The 24,046-nt window shown below is 43.9% G+C and overlaps 1 protein-coding gene across 2 annotated transcripts in view; it reads right to left on the bottom strand.

Moving 5' to 3' along the window:
- MAPK11 (mitogen-activated protein kinase 11) overlaps positions 1–24,046 on the bottom strand; it is a 56,971-nt gene that overhangs the window by 6,016 nt on the left and 26,909 nt on the right. For both annotated transcript variants that reach the window (XM_079994373.1, XM_079994372.1), the window contains exons 2-10: positions 16,469–16,598; positions 16,175–16,233; positions 14,238–14,349; positions 13,516–13,545; positions 13,330–13,377; positions 7,681–7,795; positions 7,464–7,535; positions 5,510–5,589; positions 639–717 (exon numbers count right to left, since the gene is read on the bottom strand). In XM_079994373.1, the coding sequence (XP_079850499.1) occupies positions 639–717; positions 5,510–5,589; positions 7,464–7,535; positions 7,681–7,795; positions 13,330–13,377; positions 13,516–13,545; positions 14,238–14,349; positions 16,175–16,233; positions 16,469–16,598 (725 nt within the window). The remainder of the gene's footprint in view (positions 1–638; positions 718–5,509; positions 5,590–7,463; positions 7,536–7,680; positions 7,796–13,329; positions 13,378–13,515; positions 13,546–14,237; positions 14,350–16,174; positions 16,234–16,468; positions 16,599–24,046) is intronic.

Genomic DNA, 24,046 nt, shown 5'->3' with positions numbered 1-24,046 from the left:
TTCTGTTGCTAGTCCTAGTAGTCATACCTCATGTTGCGTCCGCTTCAGGTTGAGTTTTTTCGGGTTGCGGACTGCCGAAACCCAGAAGTACTGGAATGGGTTCCGGGTTTCGGCAGTCGCACATGCGCAGACGCGCTGAATCGCAACCCACGCGTGCACAGACTTGGGGTGCGAGCGCTGTGGGTTGAGAATGTGCATCCCGCATGGATCACATTCACAACCCGAGTGTCCACTGTATTAGACTAGGGATACGGTCCAAGGATCCTTCATGGAGAAGCTTCCAGAGGCAGGTGAGGCGAGAGGCAAAAGGGGACAGAACAATGGAGGCATGTATTACCTTTGTACAGCAGGCTACATTTCAGCCATACAAAACTCAGGTGTTACCATTCTGGTAAGCAAAAGGTATTATCACATTCACATTCTAGCCAGGCAAAAGCTCTCATGAAGGATGCAGGGCAGAGCATGGCTTAGAAGAGACACGGTGGCTAGTTAAGAGAGAGCCTCTTGGGTTGAGGTTCTCCACCCTTATACGAGACTGAAGACGTTTGGAAAATTGACAACACCATACATTTTCTACCTGAGCGGACTGTACCTTTGCAAAACAAGAACAATAAATACTAAAACCTCCAGGTTCATACCTAATGGGTTGGCTCCACGAAATACTGCTTTCAGATCCTGTTGAGGCATGTGTGGTAGAGATTCTATGTACTTTCTGGCCTGCAATAAAGGAAGGTGGATGCATGTATTTAGGTTTTTGGTAATATATATATATATATATATTCACCCTTGGGGAATCAATACACACAACTCCTTTGGTGCCTAGGCATAAAAAATAATGGCATTTCAACACAACCAGCCATCCCTGAATATTTGCAAGGTTTATAGATATCAATCTGTAAGATAGAGAGTTAAAATTGCAACTCGAAGATGAGAGGCAAACCACTTTTTTTTGTTAGCTCTCTTCATCCATCTCACCTCTGCTAAACATGGGTGTAAATCAGATGCTATTGAAGCCCTGGTTTAACCCTGTGACAGAAGAATTAAGTGGAAGGATGGTTGATATTAGGGGGTAACTTGTAGTGTTGCTGAGAAATGATAGTGTATCTGGGTGTGGGGGGGGAGGGGAATAAGATGAGAGAGATAATGAAAGTATATGTCGAAGTATCAGACCCCTGTTATGAAACTTAAGCTAGTGAGTTAGGAAATTAGAACTCTGCCTATAATGACTACTTGTTTTGAATGTTACCTTAATTACATGTATGTTTGCGTTCTCACATATATTCTGAAGTTCTAACTGTCTGTGTTCTGGCCTGGGTGGATTCCAAAGCTAAACACACCTGAGCCCACATACCTAATGTAAATGCACAAATATAAAGGGATAGTCCTAATACTTTCTATAAGACAGCAGGTGGACACGGCAGGTATTTTGAGTGAAGTCTGGACTCAGCAGTGTACCTGAGGGACTGCCCTGAGTGACCCTCAAGGACTATAAAAAAAACCACCTTGTTAAATACATGACTGCAGAATCTCCACAGGTCTATAAGGTGAACTAGAAAAGCAGAGATCAGCAAAGAGGTGTCACATCCTCTATTCCCAGTGGCAACCATATGAATCACACAGTCATCATCGCTTTAACAGGCATCAAAAATGTCAAAATGTACTGTCACAGCAATAAAAAGGGCAGAAGTGACATTCTTGCTCATACACACTTTGAAACCTAAACTGTATTTTTTGGCCAATTATATTCATTATTGTCTATTCCATGTTTTCCTGCTCACTTCTGTTTTTCATATGAAAAATCATTCAGGTCGGTCATTACCACACCCATGCCACTCTCATGAGCTGAAAATTAGAGCCTCCTGAAGCTGCTTTCATTAAAAGCAAATAACTACATTCGTTAGGTGCATTTGAAAAGAGAGTTTGCCTTTTAATAGGACTTTGGGATTTACTACACAGCAAGTGTTTGACGTGGGTGGCACTGTGGTCTAAACCGCAGAGCCTAGGGCTTGCGGTTCGAATCCTGGCGACGGGGTGAGCTCCCGTTGCTCGGTCTCAGCCTCTGCCCACCTAGCACTTTGAAAGCACATCAAAATGCAAATAGATACGGTAAATAGGTACCGCTCCTGCGGGAAGGTAAACGGTGTTTCCGTGCGCTGCTCTGGTTTGCCAGAAGTGGCTTAGTCATGCTGGCCACACAACCCGGAAAAACTGTCTGCGGACAAACGCCGGCTCCCTCAGCTAGTAAAGTGAGATGAGCGTTGTGACCCCAGAGTTGTCCGCGACTGGACTTAACGGTCAGGGATCCCTTTACCTTAAGTGTTTGACTAACTTGCTTGCAAGTCTCCACATGCACCCTTCTTCAGAACCCAGAACACTTATAACTGGCATTCTGGGAACATCACCAGAAACACCTCAGGAAATGGTCAGAGACTGCTATGATTGGGGAAGGATATGGCCAAGCAACCAAGAGCAGCTCAGAGTACAACAGAGAAACAGGAAGAACAGAAAACCTAAAGTAATAACTTTTGTAATTCCCTATCGAGGAATAGGGAAATCTGGGCGGCTCCCAACAGAATATTAAAAACACGATAAAAGATCAAATATTAAAAGCTTCTCTAAACAGGGCTGCTTTCAGATGTCTTCTAAAAGCCAGATAGTTGTGTATTTCCTGGACATCTGATGGGAGGGTGTTCCACAGGGCGGGTGCCACTACCGAGAAGGCCCTCTGCCTGGTTCCCTGTAACTTCGCTTCTCAGAGTGAGGGAACCGCCAGAAGGCCCTCAGAGCTAGACTTCAGTGTCTGGGCAGAATGATGGTGGTGGAGACACTCCTTCAGGTATACTGAGCCGAGGCCGTTTAGGGTTTTAAAGGTCAGCGCCAACACTTTGAATTGTGCTCGGAAACGTACTGGGAGCCAAAGAAGGTCTTTCAGGACCGGTGGTATATGGTCTCGGCGGCTACTCCCAGTCACCAGTCTAGCTGCCACATTCTGGATTAGTTGTAGTTTCCGGGTCACCGTCAAAGGTAGCCCCACGTAGATTGCATTGCAGTGGTCCAAGGGGACATAACTAGAGCATGCACCACTCTGGCGAGACAGTCTGTGGGCAGGTAGGGTCTTAGCCCGTGTACCAAATGGAGCTGGTAGACAGCCGCCCTGGACACAGAATTGACCTGCACCTCCCTGGACAGTTGTGTGTCCAAAATGACTCCCAGGCTGCGCACCTGGTCCTTCAGGGGTACAGTTACCCCATCCAGGACCAGGGAGTTCCCCACACTCGCCCGCCCCCTGTTTTCCCAAAACCGTACTTCTGTCTTGTCAGGATTCAACCTGAAGACAGGTAGTTCTTCATCAAGAATTAATGTGGTACATTTGAGTTAAAAACATGCAAGCAGACAACAATACGCTCATGTTATTGGCTTGGGCATTTTTCTAAGTACCTGCAAGTTTTAATTTCTCTCCTTAACGTTTTTTATGCTTTTTATAATAAAGCCACTATCACGGCAAGCTAATTAACAGCCATACTTTTCATTGCTTGCCATCATTATTTGTTCACAAAATGGGTAGATAATGAATCCCTCAACTGCCCCCTTTAATCTCACTACTATTATAATCTTTCAATTATCCATTTAATCTCACCCAATATGTTTAATGGCATTTAAGTGTGTAATTTGCAAAACAGGCATTTATTCCAAAAATGCTACCGGCAAGTCTTTAACTAAACACAGAGACATATTTGACTTAGACTGTTCTCGTGTGTCCTCTTGTAATTCTGCTGAATATTTTAAAGAGGCCATTTCCAGTTGCTGTGTATTAAATAGATTCAACTTTGTAGATGCATGGAGTGGGATGAGAATCATCCAAAAGTATCGTTTGAGCAATCACCCAGGGAGCAGTAGTGGGGGAAGGAGAGTGAATTCAACCCCCACCCCCGCTGTGTTCTGTGTCAAAACAGAGTACCGTATTTTTTGCTCTATAAAACTCACTTTTCCCCTCCTAAAAAGTAAGGGGAAATGTGTGTGAGTCTTATGGAGCAAATGCAGGCTGCACAGCTATCCCAGAAGCCAGAACAGCAAGAGGGATTGCTGCTTTCACTGCGCAGTGATCCCTCTTGCTGTTCTGGCTTCTGAGATTCAGAATATTTTTTTTATTGTTTTCCTCCTGTGGTCTGGTGCGTCTTATAGAGCGAAAAATATGGTATATTAAATAGCACACGTTCCCCAGGATTCACACTAAAAACACATAGACCAGACAGTGATAAACCATTACTTAGCGGCTTGGTTTGCATGTCACATTAAGTCAAACCTTGGTTACAACTGGAAGGCACTAAATGATGAATCCAGGTTTCAGCCATAGTTTAGCTCAATGCATGGTGTCAACAGCAAAAATGCCTGTGACAATGCGACCATGATCTCTTGTGGGAGCCTGCATGTGGTTGCACTAACTAAACCATGGTTTGGCTTAGTGTGACATTGCAAACCAGTGTCTTCTACAGTAGTGACATAAATTACTAAAATAATCTACAGCTAAAAAATTCAGTCTTACTCAAATTGGACTTCATCAGGACTGTGTGCTTCTTTCCCACTACGGGTGTTAAATTAACACAGCATAGCAAGAAAGTATTATCTCCAGTGACTGCATTTTTCAATGGTTTACACTGTATGAAATCTGCCTACTGAATGCAATGTCATGGGTTCAAGTCCACAAAATATTATGCCATGATAATATTTTTAGTTCTTAAAAATATGCTTTTCTCCCTGTTTTTTTGCCCCTAATCTAGGTACCCCCCTGGAATAAGCAACCATGTAAACATTCTAACCATGCTTAGAAAATGACATCTATATTATGTGTTTGCTATGGCTTCCCCATTTTCTTGTCTTTCATAGGTTGCTTAGATTACGTTGCCTACAAACCAAATGCTGTGGTTCTCCTTTTCTTCACAAACCCACAATAAAAGGTAAAGAAGACCCCTGACCATTAGGTCCAGTCGTGACCGACTCTGGGGTTGCGGTGCTCATCTTGCTTTATTGGCTAAGGGAGCCAGCGTTTGTCTGCAGACAGCTTCTGGGTCATGTGGCCAGCATGACTAAGCCGCTTCTGGCGAACCAGAGCAGCACACGGAAACGCCGTTTACCTTCCCACCGGAGCGGTACCTATTTATCTACTTGCACTTTGACGTGCTTTCGAACTGCTAGGTTGGCAGGAACAGGGACCAAGCAGCGGGAGCTCACCTCGTCGCAGGGATTCGAACCGCCGACCTTCTTATCGGCAAGTCCTAGGCTCTGTGGTTTAACCCACAGCGCCACCCGCGTCCCAAACCCACAATAGGATTGTATTAAAAACACCTAGCATCTTTTAACATTCTAAAATTCACTGCTTACACATGACTACCATTAATTGCTTTAAAATGCTTCGTAAATTGAAAACATTTTGTTCCTGAACAACTCAGGAAACCAACATGAGACAGCAAATAGATCTCAATGATTATTTCTGGTGAAACATTGCACTTACATGTTCTGATGAGATTTTCTTGAGAAGTTCAGAACTGGGTGTACCAACCACTTCCATTATTCGTTTCAGCTGGTCAATATCTGTACAAATTTAAGAAAGCTACAGGAAACGTGAGGAAATAGCAGATGAGCCACTTGCTTACATAAATTGCCAAACCTGTGCCCAACCTCTGCTTAATCTACTCCGTTATCTAACGGTGAAAGTTTAGAGAAGTAGACTTTCCTTATGCCATAAAGCTCTTTGCAGACACAGTGCAATCTTATTCTTCACCAGACAATGGAAACTGAAACAGCGTTATACAGTATATGTCTTTAAGTCCTCGGCTATATTAGCTGAATGATCCATTGGTCGTTTTAGGAAATGATAAGAGAGTTTAGTAGAAATCTCAGATTTGGTTGTTATGAGAGTGTGATCCATCACCAAATACCGAACAAAGCTTGTCATTGTATGGGTATATCAACATATATCACAGCCTACCCATACAGTTGTACCTTGGCTCCCAAACACCCTGGAACTCGGACATTTTGACTCCCGAATGCTACAAAGCTGGAAGTGATTGTTCCGGTTTCTGAACATTCTTTGGAACCCGAATGTCTGACAGGGCTTTTGCAACTTCTGATTGGCTGCAGAAGCTTCCTGCAGCCTATCAGAAGCCAGGATTTGGTTTTCGAATGTTTTGGCAGTCAAACGGATTTCCGGAACAGATTCCGTTCGACTTCCAAGGTACAACTCTCTCTCTCTCTCTCTCTCTCTCTCTCTCTCTCTCTGTGTGTGTGTGTTATATATATTAGCAACTCTCTAGAACAGCGGTTCTCAACCTGTGGGTCCCCAGATGTTGTTGGACTACAACTCCCATCATCCCTGAGCTCTGACCTTGCTAGCTAGGGGTGATGGGATTTGCACTTCAACAACATCTGGGGACTCACAGGTTGAGAAAGGCTGCTCTAGAAGAAAAAAGGAATCACCCAACTATCCATTCCGCCAAAGCTGAAAGCCTTCACACTTCTAAGCCTACAGAGCGTGGTTTATTATGACAGTAGTCCAAGCACTAGGAGTGTGCACAGTTCCTAGTGTTGGCTTTGAAAGGCAAAGCCCTTGTTTAGAGTGAGTACATACTGTCCCTTTCCTCTTCACAAATGAATAAGGAGAGCCCTTATCCACCCATGGTCTTTGGGACCAAAGCCATCATCTCTTGTATCACTCAGTCTCTAACAGTGCCATTAATAACTGCAGTGGGGAAGGTTTCCCCAGGGTCTTGTTGTTTGCAAATCCATCTCCTTATAAAGGTACCTGCCTGGCCAGTTCCTATGGTTACCTTGCTGGAAGTGATGCTTCCAACATGAGTCATCAAACAACGATGGACAGAAGATGTAAGCCTATGGAATCTTTATTCAAAAGTGAACTCGGCACCTGGGATGCATCACCCCACCCATGTTGGTTGGTACCAGTGTTGAAATCCCCAAACGGGTTGCTTTCAATATGCTCCAAAACGGGAAAAGAACAGATCGTCTTCAGATAGTCCTGGGTGCTGCTAAATTAGAGAGGGATAATAATTTATTGTATTATATTATTTTCCCCAGCCATTCTGGGCCGATACCCTGTGTTTTCCAAGGGAACTATGAATCTTTTCAGCATCTCTGTTCTCCAGCCCAGCAACCACTGTCCTTTTCAAGCTGTTTTTGTATCTGGGTCATTATTTAAATGAAGCGTAGAAAAGCAAAGATTTTAGGCAGCCTACTGTGGCTTAAGGACACAACGTTTGTTACTCTTTATGACCATTATCGCGTCCAGCTGTGGAGGAAAAAACCAGTCACTTTAATGATTACTAATATGTTTGTTGTACCATTTATTATTATTATTTTTTGTTAAACGGCTAACAGTGCTTTAAAAGCGTATCCGTGGCACCAGCAGTGCGAGACCCAGAGTATATTTGCACTTGTAGGGGTAAGGATACAGTCGTTTCCAGGGAAAAGGGCCTTCCCTTTTAGCAGTTCTGCCATGATGCATCCAACTGACCAAATGTCAACTGCCAAAACACAAAACAACCAATCAGAAGGGGCTTTCTTGCCGAGTTGGGGAGAATCTGCATGACAAACGTATTCCCATCCAAGCCCTTAAGGTACACAGTTCATAGCACAACACAAGGAGATTCCCGCCCCCCTCCATCTTACCTGTTTGATTATAGTGCATCCAATTCAACATGATTTCCGGGGCTCTGTACCACCGTGTTGCTACATAACCTGTCATTTCATCATCCGTTTGCCGGGCTAAGCCAAAGTCTAAAATCTACAGAATAATAATAAGAATGAAATTCCCATTATTTTTATTATATAAATGGTCAAGCCTATCTTTATTCTGGCTCTCATGACTCACCTAAGCCAACAACAGAAACAGCTGGTCCATATTTAACCCACAGTTGTAACAATTAGAGATTTCCTGCTTTCTCTCTACTACCCAGACAGATTCTCCTGCAACCAACTTGAGGTGTATCATAGAAAACAGCGGGATCGTTTGGAGGAAAAAAATAATTTGTGATGTTGCTAGATAATCATGCAACCCCGCCACTTCTTACTGGAACCCAGAAGTGAGGAGGAATACCTAGGCTGTTTCTAGGTTGCTGACTCCTTTGGCTAGTCTCTCAATCCTTCGCTGGTCAGAAGAGGCCTAAAGTCAGTATGAACCAACTACGAGGTCACCTAGAAAACTGAGCATTTATAGTGACACACAGAGCTTGGCAGATCAGTGACAGTGGTGAAGGGGAATATTTGGTATATTTTGGGAAGGTGCTAGAGACAGCAAATGATTCAGGATTCACACATCAGTCAATCAAAACTGCAGAGTCCTAACCCAGATGATTTGGAACTACAATTCCCATCATCCCTGACCACTGGTCCTGTTAGCTAGGGATGATGGGAGTTGTAGTCCCAAAACATCTGGCGGGCCGGAGTTTGCCTATGCCTGTCCTAACCGAAAGCATAAAGGAAGGTGTCCCAGGATTTAGGTGTATAGGAAATTGCCTCATATCTGCTCAGACTATTGATCCATCTTTCTCAGTCTAGTCTAGTCAGTTGGACAGCAGCTCTCTGGGTCCCCTTTACATACAGAGCATGTACCGTACTCAGTCACTGAGCTATGGTGCTTCCTGAGGGCAACCTTTTTCTCCCAGGGTGTGACGGCCAGTGACACAAAGCATGCACATAAAATCAGGCAGCACAAAGCAGAAGGTGATGCTTTCTATCCATTATTTTGATTATAATTTCTCATAAACCGCTATTTCTCAGACTAAGCCAGTATTAGTGAGGTGTGCCGGTCTCTACCCATTATTAACTTTCAGGAGGAATCTGAAAACATTCCTGTTCACCCAGACATTTGGTGGCTGAGGAATGCTGCTCCTGGCAGCCCCAAGATCACAGAATGGAAGAATATTTTTAACTGTAATGAGAGGCTTTTAATTGTAATTGCTTTTACAATGCTTTAGAATGCTTCCCTCCCCCTTCCCTAAATTGTGTATCCGTTTGCCGCCCTGGGCTTCTTGCGGAGGAAGGGCAGGATATAAAATCAATGATCAATAAAATCTTTGTAAGATTTCTCTTTTCCTACTGTTTGTCTATTATATATAGCCACTCTGGGCGGCTTCCAACAAAATATTAAAATACAATAGTTCTTCAGATATTAAAAGCTTCCCTAAAACAGGGCTGCCTTCAAATGTATTCTGAAAGTCAGATAGTTGTTTATTTCCTTGACATCTGGTGGGAGGGCGTTCCACAGGGCGGGTGCCACTACTGAGAAGGCCCTCTGCCTGGTTCCCTGTAACTTCGCTTCTCAGAGTGAGGGAACTGCCAGAAGGCCATCAGCGCTGGATCTCAGTGTCCGGGCTGAATGTTGGGGGTGGAGATGCTCCTTCAGGAATACTGGACTGAGGCTGTTTAGGGCTTTAAAGGTCATTACTAGGGTCATTCATGGATTATTTCCTTTCTTTGACTGTGAAACGAGGACAAAAGTGCCACCAGGTAAAAACATCTGTTTCGTATGTCTTAGTTATAGATGCAGAGGCCTGAATCATTGTTTCTTTGACTCAGAATCTTTTGAGGATACTTGATCCAGAAAGCTAATCAGTAATGAATTCACTGTGCCAGGCTTAATTTAGCTTTTTATCTGCCTCATTAAAATATTCCATGAATATTAAGGGGATAATTCAGAAGCCATATGCTCTAACTTGGGCCCTGTGACTTAAGTGTGTCATGACTTAAGAGACGGACGTCTTTAAGACAATGGCTTGATGTAAAAAAAATTCATCCTAAATATCTTCCTGCCACACCGATTTACATTCACTGGAAAACTGTGTTGTCCAAGGTATAGGTATCAACCTAAGCATTTTAATGCATTGCTGCAGCAAGATCAGATTGTAAGGCCCTCCCACATATTATAGTATAGTCCCATCGAGCCTTATGCTCACGGAAGTTCATAATTCTCTGGACTGCTGTTGCGGATCTGGGATGAAAATAAAAGCATTTTCTATTAATTCAAAGCTTCTTCTAATTTATTTTTTTAAAAAAACACACAGTACAAAAATAACCATTACACAGAGAGATTGGGTCATACTTTCAAGAGCACTGGGATAATCCACAAAGTCAATTACCATTCAATTAGACGTTCAGGAAGTGTACTCTGACTGAAAGGATTTGGGAACATCTAAATACTTTGAAAAGTGCATCCCATAAACCAACTGATGCCAATTCAAATGTTTTCAAGTAGGTTTCCAGCTGATGTCATGACTCATGATGGTTGAGCTCCGCTGGACTCCGGGGCAGTGCAGCTGTTTGGGCAGGGAAAGCCAGGACGTATGAGGTAAAATTCCTGGAAATGCACCCAAGGTGGTTCTGGGGAATTCACTGCATCCCGCGGAGTCACTTAAACCCATATCCGCCAACTTGAAAGGCAGATCGGTATGTCCCTGCCATGGATGAATCTCCATCTCCAGCATGATTTGTGATCAGTTCCTCACTAATTTGGAATACTGGCATTAATTATGAGGCACTCCTGAAATGGCATAAAGGGCTGCAATCCATCAGCTGCCGAAAGGACTGGGTTTGGATCTCTGAAGGTATTTGAGTGATTTTTAAGAAGTGTGGAAACCCTTACAACAGCTGAGAAAGAAGGGGGGAGGACAAGACACCGTCTGCTTTCATATGGTTTCCAAATGGTTTCTTTCTTTCTTGACCTCCCCTGCAAAATGAGTGAGCCATGTGTAGTCATAGCTATTTTCAAGTCACAGAATTCAATACGATTACTCCCATTCATACGTTTCTAGAAAAAGGGGTGCTGGAACTCTTGTTCAATGGCACCCACCTGAGAGGTGCCAGAACTGAGTTCTGGCGAGTTCCAGCTGAAAAAAAAGGCCTGGTTACGCCCATGTTTATAAACCGCCTGAGGCAGTGCTCATCTGCACAGGGTTGAGCAGCAGGCACAATCCATCCCATTCATCACAAGATGGCCTTATACATATTCTCTGTGCTCTAATTTTTGGTGGAAAAATTGGGCGTCAGAAGCAGAACATATGAGGACGGGGTTTTTTTGGGGGGTAGGCAACAGGCATATAAAGATATACAGAGCTTACCTCACAAATAAGAATAAGGGATACAGCAAAACAATTACTAATTAGGTAAAAATTGGTCTGCATCCCCAAAACAGACCAGCATGCTTTCATTCCCCCTCCCCATGAGCTAATAATTTATTTTTGAGATAAAATAAATTTACATTTTACACACACACAAAATGAATAGCCAGCAAATGAAATGAAACTTGGGCCAAATGAGACTCAACTGGCTCGTATGTTAGAAGACATCACCTTTTTAATATCTCACTGCTATCCCAATGATTCACAAAAAGCAATTATTACCAAGTAAGGATGTGTTTGGTAGATGCTCCACAGTTAAGAGAACTTTCTTCCGAAGTCACTAAATCCAGAACTTTAATATTTGTATTTCTTTGAATATTTATATCCCGCCCTTCAACAAATCAGGATGAATTATTAAGAACAGCTTCTGAAAACAGTGTAGAAGGGGTTTTTTAAAATAAATTTTTGCTGGTGTTTCCTTTGGCTTTGTCAGGGGGAGTTTTTGTATATTTCAGTTTAATAGGAAGGGGATTCATCTACAGTGGTGCCCCGCAAGATGAACGCCTCCTAAGACGGAAAACCCACTAGACGAAAGGGTTTTCCGTTTTGGAGGCGCTTCGCAAAACGAATTTCCCTATGGGCTTGCTTCGCAAGACGAAAATGTCTTGCGAGTTCCTGCGGTTTTTTCCCCCTTCCCCCCCTTTTCTAAGCTGCTAAGCCGCTTATCAGCTGATCCGCTAAGCCGATAAGCCGCTAAAAGCCGATAAGCCGCTAATAGCGCTAATCCGCTAAGCCGTCAATGGGCTTGCTTCGCAAGACGAAAAAACCGCTAGACGAAGAGACTCGTGGAACGGATTAATTTCGTCTTGCGAGGCACCACTGTATTGTTTTGATCATTTGCAGTGGTCTGCAGGTTGCTTCATAATATAGTTTCCATCCAGGATACGGTCCCCATAGCAGGAGGGTATTGCAAGGATAGCATCCCTCTCCACACAATTCTGGTGGCTGTGAGACCATTTCTCATGCTGCGATGCAACAGTAGGTGGAGTAATAACTACTCAATGGGCATTGTCAGCTGCTGCTTTGAACACTACATGAACAATTTTATGTTTGCATTTCTTCTTATAACTGATTGGGATAGAGCAAATTAAAAAATCTACAATGTATAAATAAATAGAAGATGTCTTCTCTTGCTTTACAGAACGAAAAGTAGGATATGAATATAATTAACCAGGATTTCTCAATGTAGGATGATATGTTAACTTGAAAAAAATCAGAAATAGGAGCATCTAAAAAGGTAAAATGTAAAGGACCCCTGGACGGTTCAGTCCACTCAAAGGCGACTACGGGGATGCAGTGCTCATCTCGCTTTCAGGCCAAGGGAGCCAGCGTTTGTTCACAGACAGCTTTCCGGGCCATGTGGCCAGAATGACTAAGCGGCTTCTGGCACAACGGAACACTGTGACAGAAACCAGAGCGCACGGGAACGCTCTTTACCTTCCCGCCACAGCGGTACCTATTTATCTACTTGCACTGGTGTGCTTTCGAACTGCTAGGCTGGCAGGAGCTGGGATAGAGCAACGGGAGCTCACCCCGTTGTGCAGATTCGAACCACCACCTTCTGATCGGCAAGCCCTAGAGGCTCAGTGGTTTAGACCACAGCGCCACCTGCAGCCCTAATAGGGCAACACCAGTACAAACAATAAGGTCTTATAAACTGTCAGGTTAGACTCAGAGATGGCCCCACTCTGTTGGTGTGTCCATTACTATGGCACAGTTTAGCCTGTAATCCTAAATTCAAATTATCTGGGAGTAAACTCCATTGAACAGGACTTATTTCGGAGCAGAATAAGGACTGCACTGTTAGTTAATACACATCTTCCTTTTTAAAATCCTAGTTCCAAACTGCAAGTAGTTGCTTGATATCTGCAGCACCTACTATTTCATCCAGGGCCTGAAATGGATGCAACACTTCTTGTGAGCAGTTACTGTAGAAATACTGCCCTAACGAAAGGACCAAAACTTCTATAGTTGCTCATTTATTCAGAGAGCTCCCTGATCAGTTTTAAATTGGTCAGGTTTACAATTTAGTTTTTTACCAGAACAACCATTAATAACAGATGCTGGCATGACAACAGGCACCACTCTTGTGTTGTTCTTGGTTCAAAATGTACCAAAATAATCAAAATAGCATGAATCCTACCCTTAATTCGCAGTCTTCATTGACAGCTAGGTTACTAGGCTTCAGGTCCTGCACCAGAACAAAAAAGTTAAGAGCATTAAAACAGGGCTAAAACAAATGAGGTAAAAACAGTCTTGCAACTATATCAGAGCAGCAAGCCAAACCAATGACGTGCTCACAGTGCATTATATCCCCAGTGCAACGTACCCGGTGAATGATTCCAGCCGAATGAATATACTGTTAAATAAAAAGAAAATAGGTGAGGTCAGACAACAAAGTCAAATGCAAGTGATTAATGATAGGTATTAGCTGTCATCCACTCAGACAGGTGTTTTTGTTCTACAGTACAAAGGGATAAAGGTTAGCCTGTATTCCCACCTATGTGGCAAATGTTCAGTGATGTACGTAAGGAGCAAACGCACCAATAAGAAAAGCTGCTGGTGTTTTGCAATTCAGTCTGTAATTTTTGCAAGTTTAAAGGCCCTTCCAGACACACTGTTTGTAACATAGTTTGCCTCTGACACCAGGGCTCCTTCGCTATCATTTCTCCTGTCGCTAAAGCAGCAAAACTTAAACATATGTGCCAATTATAGAGGAACTTACAAATCCCATTAATCCACGAATTATGATTTCAGCACTGCTGACATCTGTGTGGCACATTGAGCTGCAGTGTTTAACCAATATTTTGATTAACTGAACAGGTTTGATCAAATCAATTAACTAGGGGTTAAAATGTTGTTTTAAACACAAGCAGTTATGGGAAAACCTATGAGTGCTTACCCAAGAAGTATTTTCTGTTGGGCAAGGCTTTTGTAGAATACATAATAAGAACATACAAGTAACATGAGCAGCAGGCATTATCTTAAGAGATGTTTCATCCTGTGGTACAGCTCAAGTATGTTTTTTTACCCTCCCTCCATAGGTTTTACCTTAAGCCCTCGTAGTAACTGATATATAAGAAACTGTATATGGTCGTCTGTCAGTTTCTGGCACTTCACAATGTTATTCAGGTCAGCACCCATTAAATTTGTGACAAGATACCTGTAAATACAAAGCATTCAGATGACATCCAAGTCTTTTCCCCCCCCCAGTATTGTGGTGAGGTGCTGAAAGACACTAGTAAAAATGGGTCTTTCATGCATTTTATATGGTCACAAGATTGAGGAATGGGAAAAATATGAAGACTCAGTTGTCACAAACCGTGGCTAAGGGAAACTGAACTCAGCATCTGGAACTGCAGGGGCACACCCATGGGAGGAAGCAAAACTTTGGCTCCTACCAACAGAGTTCAGTGCAGGATTAAGCCAAGTATATGAAAGTTGATCAACGAAGGCCAAGGAGGTTACAGATACTGTTGAGTACAGTAGCATGGGGGAACATAAAGGTAAAGTAAAGGTACCCCTGCCCGTACGGGCCAGTCTTGACAGACTCTGGGGTTGTGCGCCCATCTCACTTAAGAGGCCAGGGGCCAGCGCTGTCCGGAGACACTTCCGGGTCACGTGGCCAGCGTGACATCGCTGCTCTGGCCAGAGCCAGAGCCAGAGCCAGAGCCGCACACGGAAACGCCGTTTACCTTCCCGCTGGTAAGCGGTCCCTATTTATCTACTTGCACCCGGAGGTGCTTTCGAACTGCTAGGTTGGCAGGCGCTGGGACCGAGCAGTGGGAGCGCACCCCGCCGCAGGGATTCGAACCGCCGACCTTTCGATCGGCAAGCCCTAGGCGCTGAGGCTTTAACCCACAGCGCCACCTGCGTGAACATACTTCCCCAAAATAAACAAATAAATTTAAATAAATAAACAAGCACTAGATAACGTACAGACAAGAGATCAATATCCTATGTTTATTCATTTAAAGCAGTTACGCTCCATGCTTTAGAGAAGGAGGCTCCTAGAGCATCTTACAAAGATCAATAGTCCCTGCCCCCTGCCCTCAGGCTTACAATCTAAAAGACACAACACAAAAAGAAAAAAGCTGAGAGGGAACTCAGGCGCCAGTTCTTAGTCACCATTGTTATGACACAGTAAATAGTTCTGTCTATACGGAGTATGGGAAGCCTGTTGCCCTGAAGATGGTGTTGAAAAACAACTGCCATCATCCCTGGCAACTGGCCACGCTGAATGGACGGGTGGGACTTGAGGTCGCAAGATCCAAAGGTTCCCCATTCTTGTCCCATACAAAGCACACACACACACCACACATTGCAGGTACTTGCTGTACATTTTAAACAGCACCTTCTCCAGCCCTGGTTCAGATGAAGTGAACAACAGTGGAATCTGAGCGGCTGTGTTGTTCACCTGACCTCCCACAGGCCAGGTTCCTGAAGCATTATGGGATGTGGAGAGGTGAGGTGACGGCAAGGTTGGTGCTGTAGAAATGCCTTAGCATCCCAACTACACTGCACTGACCCTGCTGCCATCTCGCCCTTCACCTTTCCATCCCGTAGACAGTCGTACCTCCGCTTACATATCCCTCTGGATACGTAAACTTCGGGATATGAATGCAGCAAATCCGGAAGTATTTCCCCGGGTTTCGCCATGCGCGCATGCGCAGAAGCGCTAAACCGCGCCACAGAAGCGCTCTTCCGGTTGCAAATTCCTCAGCATGCGGCCGGACCTCCGGAACAGATCCTGTTCGCAACTGGAGGTACCATTGTACTGAAACAATCCGGCTGCAGGAAGGTTGGGCAAGCAACGCAGCCCCACAACCCCAACACTGCCTGCTACTGCTTTCAGGGCCTATAGACATCTGCAGAAGACAGGTGAGCACATGCTTTCTATAGGAAAAAACAAGACTTAGGCGTGCATAACTCGGGCTGGCCGTTTATCTTAGCAGCTCACCAACAAGTTTAGGTCAAATGTTACTTACACTTCATTAAAATTTTCTATTGATGCCGCAGGTGTGAAAACATCTAGTAATCCTATAACCTGAAACAGAAGAAGAGGGGTTTTCATTTTATCTGGAGAAATGCATGAGGCACAGTTATCTCTACTTAGCAGTTTCAAATCTAAAATGAAGGATTATGGCAGCCCAGCACGGGATAAGGTATGCCAAAACCTAATGAAGTTAGTTGTGTCTAACCGATGACCATTTTAATAAAACTAAATGATTAGATGAATTACAAGCTCAATATTCGCAATTCGCACAGCCTGTTCCACTCACGTTTTCATGTTTCATGTGCTTCAGTAATCTAAGCTCCCGGTAGGTTCTTCTGGCGTGAATAAGGGACTGGAAAGGTCTTGAAAGCTTCTTGACTGCCACCTTCTGCCTTGTTTTGGTATCATATGCTGAACTGAAACAAATCCAAATGCAAAAGAAATGGAATTTTACTATATTTTATTTCATAAAATTTATACACCGCTTGATTGTAAACAAACAAACAAACAAACCCTCAAAGCAGCTTGCAAAAGACAGTAAAATAAAATAACATCTCTACTTTAAAACATTCAAAAGATTAAAGTTACCTCAATTTTCTAAGCACTGGCTTGTCTAGACAGGAATGTTTTTAGCGGGTGCCAAAAAGAGTAGAGTTAAGGCATCTGCTTGAGCTCAATAGGCAAGAAGAAGAAGAAGAAGAAGAAGAAGAAGAAGAAGAAGAAGAAGAAGAAGAAGAAGAAGAAGAGTTTGGATTTGATATCCCGCTTTATCACTTCCCTAAGGAGTCTCAAAGCGGCTAACATTCTCCTTTTCCTTCCTCCCCCACAACAAACACTCTGTGAGGTGAGTGGGGCTGAGAGACTTCAGAGAAGTCTGACTGGCCCAAGGTCACCCAGCAGCTGCATGTGGAGGAGTGGGGAAGCGAACCCGGTTCCCCAGATTACAAGACTACCGCTCTTAACCACTGTACCACACTGGCTCTAAACAGGAATGTTTTTAGCGGGTGCCAAAAAGAGTAGAGTTAAGCCATCTGCTTGAGCTCAACAGGCAAGGAGTTCCAAAGTGCAGGTGCTGCCCCACTAAACAATCAGGTTCCTACAAATGCCAAATAGGTATGATGTGGCACCTGAGGTAATGCCAATTCCACCAATCAAAGTGGTTGAGTGGGCATATGTAAAGTGACATCGGTGGAGCTGTGGTCCAAACCACTGAGCCTTTTGGGCTTGCCAATTGGAAGGTCGGCAGTTCAAATCCCCACTACGGGGTGAGCTCCCATTGCTCTGTGCCAGCTCCTGCCAACCTAGCAGTTTTGAAAGCACACCAGTGTGAGTAGATAAATAGGTACCGCTGTGGCGGGAAGGTAAACGGCATTTCTATGTGCTCTGTCACGGTGTTCCATTGTGCTAGAAGTGGTTTAGTCCTGCTGGCCACATGACCCAGAAAGCTGTCTGTGGACAAACGCTGGCTCCCTCAGCCTGAAAGCGAGATGAGCGCTACACCCCATAGTCACCTTTGACTGGACTTAACCGTCCAGGGATCCTTTCCCTTTTTTTTTAAACTGCAGGTAATTAAACTGGCCCCAAGTTGTTAAAGGCTTTATAGACTAATAGTAACACCTTGAACATGGCTGGTAGCAAATCAGCAAGTTGTCCATACTTTAGTCCAGTTCTTTTTTTCCTTAAAAAATGTTTAGGGGTACTCTGATTTTGACTCAAGAAAATCACCATTTTATAGTTCAAAATGGGGGAAATAAATACAGTAAATGGACAAAAGTACAAAGATTCACAAAATGTTTAGGGGTATGCGTACCCCTGCGTCCCCCAGGAAAAATGCACTGCTTTAGTCTACATCCAAGCCAATTTTATTTATTTCTTTTTGAACTTAACTGTTATTATAACCCTTCATACCTCTCATATGGGGAAAAAACAAATCTCAAATATTATTCAGGGTTCCCCATACTGTGCACACATTTATCATTAAAGATCCATTAACAAACATGCTGCTGAAGTAAAAACAAACATTCAAACAACTAACTATTTTGAACTCCTTTTAATCGACTGCTGTTAAGGTAAATAAAGCAAGTGAACTGGGTCGGTGCTCCAGTTCAGTGTTTGTTATGGCATCACAACAAAACGATGGTCTGGCAAATTGACCCAGACCTGCACATCTGCACCCAAGTCTTCCATCGGGTCAAGTAAAAACTGAGACGAGAATGCTGGGACAGAAACAGGGAACGACATTGCTAAATATAACCCTACCAACATCAACAGGACAAGGACACTTCTGTACTTCTAAAACAGAAAACGGCAATAATAAACTTAACCAAACTGAGTAACAGACTTCAACATCAATAACCTCACCACACCAGTGGATAAAAACCCGGAAACAAGCAGCTGCTATTGGGACAATAGCAGGCCTTTGCAGATGCTGACAGGATCAACCTTGGAGAAACAAAACAGATAAAGAGATAGCTAGCAATTCTACTAAGGTCTGCTGAGCAGCTTACAGTTTCTCTTTCATTGGCTGGACCTGAATATCTTGTTTGATGGCTATATATTTCCAAAATAAGCAAATGTCATTTGTGGGGGGAAGGTTCTTACTTACTTTTTCTTTCTTTCATTATCTTAACATAGCGATCTTTTACAGAAAACTCTCCTCTCCTCAGATAAGTATTTCTTGTGATGACCTACCACAAGCATTCTCCCTAGGTGATATCTGTTGCTCCCATCTGCCATGACAAAGACCCAGAGAATTAGCATCATTAATTTGGCTTCCTATCTCCCAGGTCCCCAAATCAAAACTCCATAGGGAGCACTTAGATCTGGATTCTGGGCCCGTGGTGAACAGACAGGAGCCTCTATTAATTACAGAGTCTGCCACCCTGTCTAGGTGTATCGAGTGTTAATTACGCCTGCCAAACATTGGCATGCTGCATGCAGCCTTCTCATGTGCATCGTTAATTAAAGCCAACCAGCTTACAAGGCTATAAAAGGTTGCCTTAGGCGCCACTGACAATAAACAAACCTTCAGTATAAATGCTTGAGGCTTTGATAACGTAGGCCTTGATGATTCAAAACCTTAACATTTTCTTGTCAACCCCTTCTCCTGTCAGCAGGTAGCTGAACAACTCCGTTCCTTATGATGCAGATGTTGCGTTTGCTGTAATGATTCCCACAACCACAGCCTTACCTACGTGAAAGACAAATAATAATAATAATAATACCTTTATTGTCAATGTACAACCTGTGTACAATGAAATTAACCGAGCGTCCCTCGCAACCCACAAACACTCAGTCTCATTGCACTCTGTGTGCTTGTCGCACAACACACCAACCCCGAAAGTCAGTTGCACTTTACAGTCATACCTCAGGTTACAGACGCTTCACGTTGTGTTTTTCTGGGTTATGGACCCACTGAAACCCGGAAGTACCGGAACGGGTTACTTCTGGGTTTGGGGGGGTTGCGCATGCGCAAAAGCACTAAATCGCGCTTTGCGCATGTGCAGAAGCACCAAATCACAACCCGCGCGTGCGCAGAAGCGCAGCTGCGGGTTGCAAATGTGCATCCCACATGGATCATGTTTGCGACCCAAGCATCCACTGTATTATTTTCCGTTCAGCAGCCTAACATCCCACAGCCTAAATACCAAAGGTTTTTGTCCTATTGTGGTGGTGACAGCTCAAAGAGCCACAATAAATAGGATAATGTGAACCCCTATAAATCCTTGAGTGTGCTTCTAATAGAGAAGTTATGGTAACACGTTGCTTTATGAAACTGATGGTTTTCGCAAGTTGCCGCCCCCCATTGGGGAAGAAGTACAGCTAATATGTGAATCACAAAGATACTGTTCATAAGTTAGAACATAAGTTGATACATGGTGCAAATGGATACACATAACACAGGTTCCCAACATGCATACTAACACAATGTAACAGAAGTTAGTATTATAACAGAGAGTGCTGGGAATCAAAGCTGAATCAACAGAAACTGCTAATGCTTATTGCGCATGTGTATTAAACATGAAATGAGGTCATGATGTACATGATTGGTGAAAATTGAAATCCTTTTTTGGAAATGTTATAAATACCACCACACCGACCCTTGAGTGGGATTGCAGTTTTGCGAAACAATTCAACTGTAACCTATTGCCTAGCAATAAACAACAATGGACTCCTAACTCCTCTTGTCTCTGAGTTTTATTGGCGTAAACTCAGAAGATAAGCCATTTTTGGCCCACAACACTATGTATCTAGCTGACTCTATCTAGCTGGCCTATTGTGTGCACAGAATGCCTTCAAATTAAGGTTACCAGATGTACCCGTTTCCCGGGGACAGTCCCCAGATTTACAAATCAGTCCCCTGACAAAATCCATCTATTTAGTAGGAAGTTAAAAAGGACCCCAGATTCATTGAAAAAAATCTGGTAACCTTAACCTAATAGGTATCTAAAGCCATTTGCACATGCAGAATGTAGGCACCCTATATATAGAAATGAGTAAACCAGTGATATTTTAGGGAGCAGGCTAGCAGGCGGGGCCCATTACTTACATCATAGGAGCCCAAACAACACAAAACACCGTTGCTGTTTGTAGGTTTTATTTTATTTGTTTTTTTATCTTATATTTTGGAAATGTATATCCAGGGTTTTTTTTCCCTTTTAGTTTTTTTGGGGCCCCCAAGAGAGTGGGGCCCTAAGCTATAGCTTGTTTAGCTTATACGTAAATCTGGCACTGCTTCCTTCCAAAGGAGGCCAGGGTGGCATCCGCATAAGCGATAAAACATCTGAACACAGTTCCAATGCAGATACACACTGGATAGACAAAGTCTGCCTAATACTGAAGGAGAGGGAATTCCAAAGTGTAGGTGCCAGAACATGAAAAGGTTCTGTGCAGAACAGAACTCCTGATAAAGTGGGTTATCTGTGGGAGGCCCTCACCTGCAGAGAGGAGTGATTGACTGGGCATATAAGGGGTAAGATGATCTTTCATAATCTTAAATGAAATGTGAACGCATAAATGGCTTTTCTGGCTAGAAAGCACAAAAGAGAACAAAGGCCTAGCATGGGGCTTAAACTCTGCCAATCTATCTGTACTGCAAGATTTCCCCCTTGGCTTGCCTTAACCATGTTAATTTTGACCATGTAATGGTGGCATCTGAATGCATGTTAAGCCATAAATCATAGTTAAGCAAATATGCATATCAGCTGCATGCTGGTGCGCACAAAGGCAGAGCGCTCCTACTCTGCTCCTTTATTAGTTGAGCAAGGAAATGAGCCACAGAGCGGCTGGCGTTGGCATTACATCTCCAGCCTGTCGTTGTGGTTCCTCTCTCACCAAACAGATCACAACAGGGTAACAAGAAACAAGAGTATTTCATCCATGGTCCATTGTGTGTCGAGGTCCCCAAGCCACCCCAAATAACTCACACATCACACAGAAATTTTGTTTAAGGTTTTTGGCATAATTTCTGGCCACAACTTTATTAAAATACAAAAATGTGAGTGGTTGCTTAGGCATTGGTTGCGACTATCTGCCCCCTAGTGGGGTACAGACTGACATTTCACAAGTCTGCGAAAGTCAGAAAAGGGGAATACATTTGGGGGTAGCGACGGAGCAGGGAACCTGCCCTCAGCCCTCCCCAAATGCAACCAGGGGCTCTTGCGTGGCCCTAGCCCCTTGACAGGGTTCGGACAAAAGCAATGGTTAGCCCCTGTATTCCTTGCAGCAGCAGCATTAGAGGGGCAGGCACAGCCAATCCATGCCCCTCAACCAACCAAACCCTAAACCAATGCCTAACCACAACCTTACAAGTTGTGACGATTTGCTACACAGTAGGCAAAAACCAAATGGCACCAGCCAATCAGCCAAATGGACAAAATTCCTACTGGGCCCCTGCCCCAAGAGCAGGCGACCCCATGACAGGCATAGAAAGGTCAATGCAAACAACCCTAAATATAGGGAGGGGGGAGGGGCAATCCGATGCACGGAGCGAAAAGAGGAAGCTCTAGGCTTCATGCAGGGAGTTTTAACATTTCTGGCTGTCAATCACAGAATGGCAACATTAACTTCATCCCAACAACAAGGGAAGCCCAATCACAACAGTGGCCAATGATCAATTAGCCCGCCCCACAACTTTGGAGTGTCTTGTCCGCCCCCACCGCAACAAGTGCTCTCCATGAAGAAGAACATGCTTTGGTGATGGGAAGTCAGGCAAGCACTGCTGCCCTACCAACCACTACTGTCTTGAAGGAATCCCACTCATTCCCCCCCCCAGCCCAGTGGGAGGGGGAATCCTTCTGCACCCATCCCACTGCCACAGAGGTGACCTGGAGTTGTGAAATAATTGTTTTGCCCCGTTCCGCTTCCTCTCCCTCATAGTTGGGTCAAACAACATTATCCGTAGTCATATTACTTGGAAGTAATGGGACGCGGGTGGCGCTGTGGTCTAAACCACTGAGACTCTTGGGCCTGCCGATTGGAAGGTCGGCAGTTTGAATTCCCACAATGGGGTGAGCTCCTATTGTTCGGTCCCAGCTCCTGCCAACCTTGCAGTTCGAAAGCATGCCAAAAAGTGCAAGTAGATAAGTAGGTACCACTCTGGTGGGAAGGTAAATGGCATTTCCGTGCGTGATCTGGTTTCGCCAGAAGCGGCTTAGTCATGCTGGCCACATGACTCGGAAAAACTGTCTGTGGACAAACGCTGGCTCCCTCGGCCTGTAAAGCAAGATGAGCGCCGCAACCCCAGAGTCGTCTGCGACTGGACTTAACTGTCAGGGGTCCTTTACCTTTTTTTAAATGGGAATTAATCTCAGGTAGGGTGCCCACTTATACATCACTAAAAGTGAAGAAATACCAGTATCTCACCATCCATTACCCGAAGAAGAAGAAGAAGAAGAAGAATTGAAGGCAAAACATGCAGAGTTGCATAGGTTTGTGTATGCTAATTGATATGTACAGAGGAAAATTCAGAAATACAGTTAAGAACTTAATTCGTTCTGGATCTGAAACTGTTCTTAACCTGAGGTACCACTTTAGCTAATGGGGCCTCCCGCTGCTGCCGCACCGCGATTTCTGTTCTCATCCTGAAGCAAAGTTCTTAACCCAAGGTACTATTTCTGACTTAGTGGAGTCTGTAACCTGAAGCGTTTGTAACCTGAAGTGTCTGTAACCCGAGGTACCACTGTAGAATGGGAAGACCAATGTGTATTGTCCTGCGTGCCTGTCCTGATACTAAATGTTGGACAACTTCAAGGTTCCTGATCTCCCTTCTAACGATTTGACTGGGCAGTTTCCAAACTGAGGTTGCCTTCAAAGAGAGGACTGTCCTTTGACAGCTATTCTAGTAGAAGGCTGCCCTCTGTTAAGTAGGACAAATAGCCACTCTGCTTGCAAGTAAATCTGCACTGGACTGCAGGTGGAGCACTAAGCAGTACATCCTGGGTTTTTTAAGAGCTGGAAACAGAGAAAAGGGTAGAGTGTTTTACCTGCTCATGCCATCTTGCAATGTCATTGTTGATACTTGTATGGTAGCTCCTAGCAACAGCAACCCGCACAAATACAAGAACCTTTTCATTTTTTTGCAATGAATTTCACAAAGATCAGCACACTCTTAATGAGAAGCAAATGAAAGCTTTCACACGCAGCCTGATCATATGCATATTTACATGTAGACGAATCCTACTGAGTGTAATAGGGGTTACTCCAATTAAAGTAGTTCTAATGTGCATGAGATTGCAGCTTTAAATATTCCGCTCCTTACTATGGCTGTCATTGTAGCTGTTTCTGATGCCTTGCTGTTTAAATAAGTAGCCACAGCAATGTACAGTTGAAGGAAGGTCCATAAAATAAAGAAGGAAGAAAATCG

Source organism: Podarcis cretensis (assembly GCF_951804945.1).
Source record: "Podarcis cretensis genome assembly, chromosome: 10".
NCBI classification, from domain to species: Eukaryota; Metazoa; Chordata; class Lepidosauria; order Squamata; family Lacertidae; genus Podarcis; species Podarcis cretensis.
Note: the sequence above shows the minus strand (reverse complement) of the source record. Positions and strands in the feature narration are given on the sequence as shown.